The sequence below is a fragment of the Echiichthys vipera genome, assembly GCF_963691815.1.
Source record: "Echiichthys vipera genome assembly, chromosome: 17".
NCBI lineage: Eukaryota > Metazoa > Chordata > Actinopteri > Perciformes > Trachinidae > Echiichthys > Echiichthys vipera.
The window spans coordinates 23,295,322-23,308,718 of NC_139842.1; the positions used below are offsets into that span (position 1 = coordinate 23,295,322).

The 13,397-nt window shown below is 41.1% G+C and overlaps 1 protein-coding gene across 1 annotated transcript in view; it reads right to left on the reverse strand.

Annotated features, from left to right (window-relative positions):
* usp43b (ubiquitin specific peptidase 43b) overlaps window positions 1-13,397 on the reverse strand; it is a gene marked incomplete at its 3' end in the record, with an annotated part of 83,115 nt that overhangs the window by 2,568 nt on the left and 67,150 nt on the right. The window contains exons 9-12 of the mRNA XM_083931431.1: window positions 8,855-8,958; window positions 6,185-6,262; window positions 5,906-6,035; window positions 1,159-1,495 (exon numbers count right to left, since the gene is read on the reverse strand). Coding sequence (XP_083787557.1) covers window positions 1,159-1,495; window positions 5,906-6,035; window positions 6,185-6,262; window positions 8,855-8,958 — 649 coding nt within the window. The remainder of the gene's footprint in view (window positions 1-1,158; window positions 1,496-5,905; window positions 6,036-6,184; window positions 6,263-8,854; window positions 8,959-13,397) is intronic.

Sequence of the window (13,397 nt, forward strand, 5' to 3'; positions counted from 1 at the left end):
ATGGGAAAGTGTGTTCAAAGTGTTGTGGGGGCAAGTGTTTAATTATCATAAATAGACTATCACAGCTCACCCAAATTGTTTCTACTTTATAACAGTCATTAAATTAGCACAAAATAACTACAATGTTTAGCATTACCAAACCATCTGCAACATTATACAGGGATTGATACTTGCGTTAGCAGCCTCAAGCACAATTAACACATACATTTACCACATCATTAACTATGTATATACTGTATACAGTGTCAGGATTATTATGTTAACGTTGAAGCCTCTTGGATGAGAGGTGAAACGTCTTCCTAGACAAATAACCCGTAACCCATAAGTCCAGTTGCTTTCGACTGAAATTGCTTTGGGGATAGCGATGACCTGGACAAATGAGAACATTCACATGCTTATGTTAAAGTTAAAAACAGAGGCCTGTGGTCTAGGTGTAAAAAGATCGGTCTTTTGATTGCCTGGAAATCCATACCCACATCTATCTAGACGCAGGGTCTGGCAACAAGCAATAGACCATCCCAACTCAAGGGAAGGTCGCACTATCACCAACGCATGCAGTTCATAATACCACTGCTCGCAATTGGATAGCACTATGACTGACCACGACCACGCAGAGCAATGACAAAGGTGACGTATCTAACTGACTTCAACGGCACATCACTGTTGTCATCGGTTACGCCCACCCATAAAAGATGAACAGATGATTTGATTGGTTAGTTGGGATTTTGAGCTCCAACGGTACGTGTCCAGAGGCAGAGCTAGCGGTGCGTCTGGATTTCCAGGGTAGTCTTTTGATGCTCAGGTGATCATCAACATCACACTGTTCTCTGCTGCCTTTCACTGGTTACATGCTCTCATTTCTCCTTTTTAAAGTTTTCCATGATGATGTTTATATCTGCGATCTGCTAGCCCTCTATAAGCCTAATTACTGCTTGAGATCTACTGGCAAGGCTCTACCAGTGGTTCACAATTTTGTTTTGTCACTATGGTGACTGCATTAATTTGTTGTAAATGGTTTAAAAAAAATCTCAACTTATCTTTTATGTTTATTTTTCTATTCCTTGTGTACACTGTTTAAGTGTCTGAAAGGTGCCATATAAATAAAATTATTATTATTATTATTACAAGTGGTTTCTCAGAAAGTGGTAGTTATCAGACCTGTGTAATGTCCACCGTGCATTCCTCCATGGTGGTTGCACACAGCGTACAGATCATACAGAAAGTCGAGAGGAACCAGGTCAGGTCGCCGGGACTGTTTCCATCCAGCCTGGAGAGGGTGAGTGCCGTGATTTCGGCTCACCATGTGAGGCGTCATGTCGAGGCCCACCAGGGGGAAGTGCACGAATGTGGTGAGCTTGTTCCTCCGCTCTCCCACCTGCCTGAAGCGCTTTAGGTGGAGGATGAGGATGTCTGGGAGCGTCCACAGGCTCATCTTCACCATACCCTGCTGCAGCTGCTTACAGTGGGGGCACTTCCAGGCATCATCTGGAGCAAGCTGGTGGGGGAGAGGGGAAAAGAAGATGAAACAGACACAAACATGGGGTCAACAGAATTGTCTCTTCCTGCTATCAACTTGGCAAAGCCTCCAAAAACATGCTCCACCTCTTCTAGATAAATCTAAATATCCACCTCCTCTGTATTACTTACTATGTAACCATCTTCATGTAAGTTCATTATATTGAAATCTCACATGAACTTCACTTGGAACATGAGGTACATTTTAAACCTGTTGCCATGGCTACTACTTTTGTTCACCTTCCCTGTCTCCCTCTAAATACAATATTACTAGATGTTGCATTCAACAAGGTCATTCATCTACAGTTCAGTTATTGGTGACATTCATTTCCTTGTAAGAGTTCAAAACTGTTCACAGGGTCAGCACAACAGTAGTCAATGTAAACTAAACTGTGGGGCACTCTCCATTGCTTAGACACAAAATATGTTCAATGACGACAGTTTTCAAAATTCACAAACTGCTCTCTCACTCAAAATCGACAGCAAATCTCTTTGCACGTTTACATACTATAGGGAGCGTTCACACCAGCCTCGTCTAGTCTGGCTGAAACAACCTTGAAGTGTTTGCGGTTTCGTTTGGGTTGGTGTGAACGCCGGAATCGAACTCTGGTGCAGTCCAAACAACTGCTCTCTGGTCAACCTCGAAGGGGTGGTCTTGGGCCGCTGTCAAGTGAACTCTGGAGCAGTCCATTTTGAAGACCATTTGAACCAATCACAGAAAGCGTACCATTACATATGTAGTTTTTCTAACTGAGGTTCAGAAACAGGACCACACCCCTCTTCCACCACCCACGCCTCAGAAAGCAAACCACCTGAATCTCATCAACATAATCACCTGTGTAACATATATAAACACGTGTCTTACCCCCTCTCTCTCTCTCCCGTTCTTCTCCTCTCCCCTCTGCTAAAGAGTGCAATGGCAAGAAGCTCCTGGACATGAACCCGCGGCTTAATGGACCAGCACACCCTGACGACGTGACCCCACCCTGAGTCGAGCTCACCGAGTTCCTTACGCACATTCACACCTCGACCCAGTTCCCCCGTATCCATCCCACAACGACCGACCCCCGCCATCCCTCATCCCTCCGCTTTGACCCACCATCTTTTCCTGCTTTGGTAACCGGTGAACTAGTAGCTCATTACCTCAGCAGAGCCAGCCATCTTCTGTGAAGATTGTCTGACAGGGCATTTTCCTCAGAATGCCTGTATTAATAAAGTATTTAACACCAGCAGTCTTATGAAACATTCATGCGCGCAGTCTAAGGGACATTGTGGTCCCCTTGACCTCAGAGAGTAATTATTTTATTCATGAAGGTGTAAGTTTATGACACATGATCAGATGTCCTAAATATTGAATAGTACTATCAACCTACCACATCTCACCAAAGAACAAGTCAAATCTCAAGCGAGCCCTTATCCTCTGAAGAATTTTACACTCAGCACTCAGCACTCAGTGGCATACCTAACAACAAAGCACCAGCTGGATGGCTTCCTCCTACACCTTAATCAAAGTCACATTCAAGCACTTTTCAAGCATTTCAGTGTGTTTTTCTAGCATCTACAGCTATGGCAAACTACATATTTGTATACGGTGCAGTACATACCGTGTATTCAGTATATTGGTTATTTTCACTTGTTCATCACATTAAATGTCATTGTGTTATAAACAACCCAAATTATTTTTTATCTCTCTACAGAAGGCTGAAAAATTAAAGGAAAACAATAATGTTTCGAGTTTGTTAAGAGCTGCAGGGATTAGTCAACTAATTGGGCAAGAGAAATATAATCACCCACTATTCTGATTTTTCAGTCTCTCTTCAGTTTTCAGTCCCTCAAATATGCAGATCTTCTTTTCTCCATTTTATATCATAGAGTTCATCCCATATAACCTAATTTCCAAGCAGTTTCAAGCATTTTATTCTAAATCCAAGCACTTTTAAAACCTCAAGTTCCTCTGCTTGTTTTGGGCTGTGTCATATGCTTGAGAAGGTAGTTTCCATGTAGGTCACTCACAAAATAAAGAAACAAACAAATAGAGAAAAGGAAACATTGTCTGGTGAAACATGTACAATGTTTCTTTGGAATCCATCTAATATTTCAGGTTAGAGCAAAGTGGTGAGCAGATCAACAGTGGCCATCCACAGTTTCATGCTATATAAATAAATCATCATTATTATTATTATTATTCTGCTACCATGGCTAAAAATTCTCCAAGGCTAAAAAAAAAAAAAAAAAATCCATGCATGATTTATTCTGTTTATCATTTGTGAGCCATTACTACATTTTAGAAAATTTTAGCAAAAGAAAACCCATCATGGGGCGGCCGGTGGCTGAGTGGTTGGAGCAGTCGCCCCATATAAACAAGGGCTGAAGACCGTGGGTTAGACTCCGACCCGCGGTCTTTTGCTGCATGTCTCCTCCTCCTCTCTCTCTCTCTCTCTCTCTCTCTCTCTCTCTCTCTCTCTCTCTCTCTCTCTCCCCATTTCCTGTCTGTTCTATATAAAAAAAGGCTTGAAAAACTGCCCAAAAAAACTATCTTTTAAAAGAAAGAAAGAAAGAAAGCCCATCATGCTTTACGGTGTCATTGATTATATCTATCATCATGCAGTGCAGATCTCTGACTAATGAGGGAAATTACCATAATATGTATTCCTCAGTGCACAGAGCTACAGAGACCTTTCCCACCTCAAAGGACAAGATATATGATAATTATGATGATGTCTTCATTTTTTAAGGCTTAGATTAATAGAAGAACAGACAGCAGTCTCACTAATGTGCCTACATGTGATACATTTCCTCTTGATGTCCCACTTACAAGTTGTGAGAGAAATGCTAAAATTATGATTGCAGTATTCATGATTGACATGAATAATTAATAAAGTCTGAGACTCTTAAATCCCAAACTTAGGTGTCTGTTTATCATCCATTCCTAAGGGAAACTGAAAGCCACATGAGCGGTTAAGGTTAGTTCATTTAGTTGGCCCATTTCCAGCAACACTGGCAAGGATGGATTGAGTACAGACGACAGCGGTGTCCTGCCCGAGGCTACAGCTCCACTGGGTGGTGACACAAGGTAACAACAGCAGCAGCAGCAGCAGCAGCAGCAGCAGCAGCAGCAGCAGCAGCAGCAGCGATATCAGCCAGTCACACAAAGTCAGCACGTTATCTGCACAGAGCAGACATTAAGTACTGAAAATTAGACTACACATTCCTAAATTCTGATACATGTACTGTTCATGTAAAAAAATAAAGAAAAGTATATAAACAACTAATTACCAGTTGTTGATTATAATTACATATTATAATTAAAATAATTTCCCTTGGGATAAATAAAGCTTCTTGAATCTTTATACCATAGTGTTAAGACTGGTCTCATCTCATCTTCAGCCTCTTATCCGGGGTCGGGTCGCGGGGGCAGCAGCTCTAGCAGGGGACCCCAAACTTCTCTTTCCTGAGCCACATTAACCAGCTCTAACTGGGGGATCCCGAGGCGTTCCCAGGCCAGTGTGGAGATCTAATCTCTCCACCTGGTCCTGGGTCTTCCCCGAGGCCTCCTCCTAGCTGGACGTGCCTGGAACACCACCCTAGGGAAGCGCCCAGGGCATCCTTACTAGATGCCCGCACCACCTCAACTGGCTCTGGTTCTAATTGTAACAATATTAGCAATTATAGTAATCTTTAAATATCAATAAAATAATATAAGGAATTTATTGATTTTGGGGTGCACATTTTGCCATTTTATGTATGTCGAACAGTGGTGGGTCCATTGGCAACCTGGCAACTGTTACTGTAAAGCCCTGCTCTTGGGGTGACAAAAAAATCACTATACACAACACTATATCTTTATATAGCAAATATTGTTTGCTGCTATATTTATAATCTGAATATCGAGTTCAGTAATCAGTAACTAAAACATAAAAAACACGTTAGGCATACATTTAAGTCAAGAAAATCATATCAAATCTATTGGTAACATGCTTGAATAAACTAAACATCTTGTATCTTCTTAAACTTTTTTCATAATTTTTTTGTCATAATATCTATTGTGTATATTGTCTGCATAAAAGTGCAACTATTTGACACGTTTCCTGTTTAAAAATCTGATTTGGAGAGTATGGCCCACACTCTCCCATATAAAGTGTCTTCTCAATAATTGGAGCTACCGCAGAGTGGAAAAAATGTAGTCATTATAATAATCGTGTAAAATGAAATGAGAAACAGTATGTCTGTTTTTGGTAGTGTTTGTCTCATCACCGATGTTACTGGCTTCTTTCTCTAAAGAATGATTAACAACAGCAGAAGTAACATGACTTAGGTAGGGTTGATTAGGCAGGCTCAGTGTCAGGAGCCCTTTGTTACTGCAAGTATCAGATGACAAGGAAATAACTACCTGTTCCTCTTTGGTGTAGAGCTGAAAGCACTCGTCCAAGGTGCAGCTGTACTGTTGGACGTTCTGCTGCATCTGATTCCTTACGCTCTCTGCATCCTTCACCACCTCCTCCTGAATGTTACCAAAGAGGCTGCGGCCCAGGACACAAACACGTGGTTAAATAAAACATGCAGACAGTAGTTTTGGTGTCAGGTAAATGGAGAGAAATGTTTGAGCAAATATGTGGAGTAAATATGTAAAAATATTTGAGCAAATTCCTGGAAGAGAAAGCTTGCTGACCAGTCTTTGATCCTGTACTCCCACTCGATGATGAGCTTCACATGTGGAGGTCCTCCTGAGCAGCACAGCTTCAGAGCTCTAAAAAACACCAAAGTAAAAGGTCATCCACTGCAGAGGAAGTCCATCAACTGCTCTAACATCACCAGTTTTACTTGTACCATTCTTTCTGAAATCTGCTACACTTTCCAGCTCTCAAACATTCACAGTAAATGTACCGCACTGACAGCCTTATCAGTTATTAATCATCCGGGTGCACCTGTATTGAGGCTTTCTATCCTCTAGGTGTCAGCATTACAGTATTTAATGAAGTAGGAAGGGCAGAAAATCAACAATGTGTGTGAGAGGCAGTAACTGTGTGGGATTGTATTGTGGATTTAGTTGTGGATGTTTCCAGTAAACAAATGTATTATAAGCTACATTACAATATAAAGGTGTACTGTACCCTTTGTTTTTGTCATAGCACTGATAACTAAACACAGTTCCCACAGTGCACAGCTGACAGTACATGGACAACATACTCCATTTTTCCTGGATTCACAATCACATGTCACAGTCTTCATCTGAACACATTGTTAGAAGTGGTTCAAAGTCGAGAAAATGGATTTTGAGTTAAGGTCAAGAAAGAACTGTTATGCTTGTCAAGAGTAAACCGTTTTTTTGGTTGCTATTGAGTGCTGCAACATAATTAGGGAAAAGCTCAACTTAAATCTTGCAAGGAGCAGCTCAAACTTACTTTCAAGGAAAATTGCTGATGCAAAGAGAAATGGTACCATGGCTATTTACACATTGTTTTCACTGAACTGGGATATACAGTATACGTGACACTATTCACTTGACTACTTGAGAACAAAGTATACGGCCATGCTAGCAGCTCTGTTATCAGTAAGCAGTCACAGCATTGGTCTGACCTGATATCCTTTTTTTAACATGCTTACAATGGCCGAGTGCATTGTCTCTCCTTTTGTTTGTGTGAAGTCAATATGATATGGGTCAACATATATTTGGAAAGTAGAAGTAAAATTGTACACGAAAAAAAAACCATGCTCACAATGACAATGCTTACATGCTGATGTTTAGCAGGTATAATGTTTATCATGTCCACCGTATTAGTTTATTGTGTGAGCATGCTAATATTTGCTCTTTGCACAAAGTTCGACTGAGCCTGATGGGAATGTGGTTTTGCAGCATATTGGTATTGGACAAACTAAACATTTTGACCCGACAGTGGTGCTAGAGGAAAATTTAGGAATCACACAACTCCAATGTGTTGGAATTTAAACAATTCTGTCACAAGTGTGGGCCAAAATTCCCCCACAGCGATGTGAAAGACTCATTGCCAGTTATCACAAACGCTTGATTGCTGTTGTTTCTGCCAAAGTTGGCACAACCAAGGTTTGGTGGACAATTACTTTTTCACATAGAGCCAGGTTGGGTTGGATAGCTTTTTTCTCCTTAATAAATGAAATCATCATATAAAACTGCATTTTCTATTTACTCAGGTCATCTTTATCATAACTGTCTATATCAGGCAGAGGCTGATAGGAGTGAGCATAGTAGATTAATACAATTGTACATTCCTGAACTATTCAATGTGGTTGGCTTGAGGACAGAGTCTATTTCAGAATCATTACAGTTCAATCACAATCATTAAATTAGTTCCTAGCATACTGTGTGCTGCACATCTGTGTTTCAAAAGATCTCAGAAGTGTCTGCTCCCATCAGCACCGTTCAGTGGATGAATGAACTGTTCTTAACATTGACACAAATGAAAGCCCTGTCAAGATGTTGCCAAAATGCCCCTTTGAAACAGCAATCCACTTCTGCAGGTAAGAGCTTCAGATCTATACTTGGGGAAACATGTCGATAACATGTCGGCCCATTTCGTAGTCAATGCTGTAACATAAGGTCTAGTGATACGCATTAAAAGATAAAAGATTAAGCGCTGTTTCAGAACATCTGTATAGACAGTGCCAATCATCGAAACGTGCTGGGAATAACAACTTTACCCGTCTTATTATTGTGTGCCGTGTGTTTTTATGTCAGAATGTCTTCAGTAACTTGCTGCCTGCCTGTAGTTGTAGCCTCTCTCAAGAAACACTTTATTAGATTAGAGCTGATTTAAATTGCATTAAAATTGATTACATTAGATGGAATTTGAATGAGCCAGTGGGAACATTGGGTCATTTCAGCGGTGAAAGTCTTGAACATAATGCCAGTAATTCTACAACAAAAGAACACATTTAGAATAATCGAATAATCCTCTAGTCTAATAATAGGAGAATGAAGTGTCCGGACAGCCAGTCAGCTCCAATCATATCAGTCACTCTGGAATGCGGGCTTATAGGTTTTGCACCTGCATGAATATAAATGATTTGACCTTGTGAAACATGGAGGATATACTGTATATCTTGTGTAGAAAAACTAAAAACGTGTCCAAATATTCCTTTCAGGCACACTTACTTCAAAAGATACAAGACCTTTTATACAGTCTCTACAAGAACAAAAGCCAAAAAAAGTTAGGAAAAGTCAATTAAATATAGTATATATGTATGTTGAGCGCTATTGAAAAACCAATGAACACATCCAGAACAGCAAGACTATTCTAAATGTGTTTGGAAACCATGCTCATGCTGATCAACTCGATGCGTTGTGTATTTCTGACAGCCTCACCTGTCGACGGCAGGGTGGTAGAGCGGCCGCCCATCCTGAGGAGACAGGTAGCTGTAAAAGGCTGATCCCCCCACCACACGGATGTTGAATAGCACTCTGGTGTTCTGAAAGAGGTGCACAACAAAAACACTGTAAAGCCGTGAACGTAACATCAGGGCATATCTATGCATTTCACAACTTTCAGGACTTTATTTCTCCCACATGAAGCCTCATAAATATCCTCCCCTCAAACTAAACAACACTGGTGTAGTGTGTCCCTCAGGAGGAACTGTAATAAGTTTGACCCCCTGACTTTTTTAATCTAGTGCCATCATTAGGTCAAAACTCTTAATTTGTTTGATTTATGACCTAATATCCTAAAAAACTCATCACATTCCCATCAGCCACAGCTGCACTTTGTGTTTAGTGCTGTTGAGCAAGTGTTAGCATGTTAAAGTGATGGGGATTGAAGTGGGGTTATAGTCTATGAGGTACGTATCAACAGTCAGTGTATTACCTACAGCGGAGGGTGGTTGGCACATCCCCAGTTTGTGTTATTGTGTGACTTAAGTGTTATAAAGGCTAAGGAACTGCCAAACGAACAAATAAACAAACTAATCGAGACAGCGATAGACCAGCAACTCCTGTGTTCTGCAAGATAACGTTTTTGTCAAGGGAGAGCAGATAACAGTATCAGTTCCTTCGTGTAAGGTAAGACTGTGAAAATATTCTAAACATAAGGTACACCTAATATGATGATGTTTTTTTAAGCAAAGGGCCCTGGCCTGGACCTGAACCCCTGGCTAAGAACTCAGCCTTGACAGTACATGCTCTACCTGGTGAGCTACTGGGACACCCGGGGGGGGCTTTCGTTAGGTTGCTAAAATACCTCCTCCCTCCCACACAGAACGTTGTCTACTGTAGGTAACACACTGAATATGGATAAGCACCTCATATAAGCACACTTCAAAATATCTGAACTATCCCTTTGATGTGCTAGGATGTAGAACACGGTAATCATTATACCTGCTTTACATGTTAACATCGTCATTATGAGCATGTTAGCATGCTGATGTTAGCATTTAGCTCAAAGCACCGCTGTGCCTACTGTACGTACAGCCTCACAGAGCCTCCAGCGTGACTGCAGGCTCTTAGAGTAAGTCTTTTTGAGGTCTAAGATGAGCGCAGCCACCACACTCTGATTCACCACAAGTACTGAGGAAACGTGGCTGCTTGCAGTTTTGTGATATCATACATCCATCATGGTTTTACATATAACTACGATGAGATGGGTTCATGATGGCAAAGTGAGAACACATAGCTCAGGATTTCAAAGAAGCAGCAGCAACATTTCTCGTGACGTTACAGTGATCAGTCAAAACGATTGCTCACTGTGGAGACTTCAGAACATAAAAAAGTGGGTGGGAATGTTTTATGAGGCCAATATGTGTACGCAAAAGAAGACTGATTACCAACTTTCATATGGTTTTTGTAAGTACTGACATGTCCCTCTTGATGAAAGCAGATCATTTCCAGTTTTTATAGACAGAAATTATTTCTCATTCATTCTATATCTCAAAAGATACATCCTCTGTCTACTACCTGGCACGTCCTATAGGGTGTTTACAGTCAACACTTGACCGTTTTGGTGTCAGTGATTTGTGACTGGCACATGCTATTTGGAGTCTTGTTTGTCCAACTGCTCTTGGACAGCTCTTCCAAACAATTTTTAAAATGCTGAATTTGGAGTGAGTTTATATAATCTGACATACTTTGACTCTTAACTTTATTTAACAAGTCTGCTGTGAACAATGTTAAACAGCCCACTCGTGCTAAAGCAACACAAAGTCAGAGGAGAACAAAGTGGGTCATCATGAAATATAGGCCGAGACCTGCACCTGACATTTTGAGCTCACAGCAGTTGAGCATGAATCAACATGGAGCACTTCAACATGGAGCGCAGTTTTTAAGCGCAGTTTGCATTCCAAGTATTATTTTACAGAAGGAAAAATATTAATAAACCCATAGATAACAGACTACTCATGTCATATCACTCTCCGTTGGATCGGAGGGATTGGAAAGTTTATAAGAAACAAAGAAAGAACAATATGATACCAATATGTTTTGTTCTATCTTGAAGCCTGCTCATATTACTCTGAGATCTGCTTAGATTGGAAGTGCTTTAGGAGTGACGGGGCGCTTTGCAAAAATGAAATTGATTTTGTCTTGTTCCAGTGAAATCTAGTATGTAGCTGCTGGCTGAGCTCAAACACAAACACCCACTCTGAGTCAAGCTCAATCCAGCAGGATCTGTCTGATGACAAGGAGCAGACCAAAGAAGACAGCTCAGTCCTGAAAAATATTGATACACAGAATACATGAACCCACTGGAATGCATAACCCGTAGGGGAAGTTACACAATGCTTCTGAATGGTTGGGCCTTAAGTAGCAACACTCTCGTTGACTTCTGTTAAAAGAAAAAACAAGAGAAGTCAACTCCTGACGCACAAAGCGTTCTTTACTGTCCAAATCTGCTCATATTCATGTGCTGAATGATGAATGCTACTTGTTTATTAGCATATGCTAACGCCTCCTAAACCTTATATAAGGGTAAGTGTTGTGCCGTGTGAAGATGAAGGCCAAAGGGATGACCCTCTCAGCCATCAGAGAGAGGGTGGGCGTTCACAGTCTGTGATCTCAAGAATACTGAAACTTTACAAGGACACAGATTAATTTAAGTCCATCAAAAAGGCCGGTCGTTTAATGAGTGCTCGGAACGCACTCATTAAATGTTCTTACCTCAGAGAAAATATAAAAAAACAGGGATGATTCCCAGAAACTAAAGGGTACTAACAAAATGAGAGAAAATTGTGGATATAAGCGAAAATAAGATAAAAATGATCCATACATTGCTTCTAGCATGAGACCCACTGTCTCATATATGCAATATACAGAAGGCTACTATATATACAGTTCAAGTATCACAAGTGCCAGGCAGCTTCTGAGATAATGCAGCAGTTAATACTCACATACTTGATGTAGTAACAAATAAGATTTTCTTTCTCTCACACACATGCAGAGCCATGAATAATCTTCTCTTCAGTGTTTTAGCACCATGTGTTTATGGACACTGCAGGTATCAAACTTCCCTGTGGTTCATAGGTGTTTTCCAAAGAATTCATCGACTTTTCTGCCTGTTCAAACTGCTGCATAAAAAACTGGAATGCTAGGTGACAAGCGTAAACCCAAAATAACTTTTCTTTTCATTACAGATCTGCTTGGGCTTAGTGTGAGTTCCAGTGCCAGGCTTGTGTGTACATGTGAAGACCACCCAAAGAGCCCAAGAACTTCTCAGGAATAGTTTTTTCCCCCCTAAACATTGCTTCAAAAACCAGGGGACAATTCCTTTAATATGTCACAACCATTCTTTCAACTAAGCTAGACCAGTAAGTGACAAAACCTGCCTACTTATTCATACTATTGACTGCTTTCATCATACAAAGTGTTTCACTCTGCCTTTATCAGAGCACTGAGATCGGGGTTTCTGGTTCAAATTACAGTTCTGTCTTGCTTTGGGCCGCAGCCAGGCTGCTAGCAATATGAACAGAGTTAAGCTGACTTGTTTGATCTACTTCATATGAAAATCAACAGATATGTTATCACCGTCCTGTCCTGTCTTGTTGGTAACATAAGCTCAGAGGAAAACAGAAAGTTGTCTCTATCTGGTTATCTCTGCGAAAGCAGCACCAAAAATACCACTTAAGAACGGTAGGGGCTGTTGGCCCTTTAAGAATGATACTGTAAAGAGTTGGTTTTCCCTCTCTTAAAGTCCAAAATGCAAGAAATAAAGTGTACGACTAGATTAAACATGGTGCCTGTGACTTATCTGCTCTAATGTAAACAGAAAACATTTGCATGTCAGACTAGGGGTCATCCCTATGTTCCCCGGTCGCATAAGCCTCTGTCTTTGCGGATTTAACTCAGCAGTTGTTAGGTCTAGAGGTCATGGTTAGGGTGAGGGCCAGGTTAAGGGGGGAGTGTTGGGGTCTACATAGGCCTATTTGCCGGGGAATTCAGCACTGAAAAAAATAACAGACCGAGAAACATAGGACCCTTTCTGTGATAGCGGGGAACATCGGACCCATTTTCCCTGGTCACAAACAAAGTGTGGAAGATAGGACCTGGGGAACATAGGGCCCTTTCTGTGATAGCGGGGAACATCAGACCCATTTTCCCTGGTCACAAACAAAGTGTGGAAGATAGGACCTGGGGAACATAGGACCCTTTCTGTGATAGCGGGGAACATCAGACCCATTTTCCCTGGTCACAAACAAAGTGTGGAACATAGGACCCGGGGAACATAGGACTCGGGGAACATAGGTACGCTCCCTCTGACTAACGAGCTTACTACCTACTTGAAAGGTCAATTGTTATGGTTTAGATAAAATCCCTTTGTATGGTAAAATATTGTGCTCTGTGTGTAAGTATGCATGTCTCTGTGAACATGTCACCCAGTGGAGGAGGATGAATAGGAATATGTGAGACACCAGAAACAAGGTTGTAA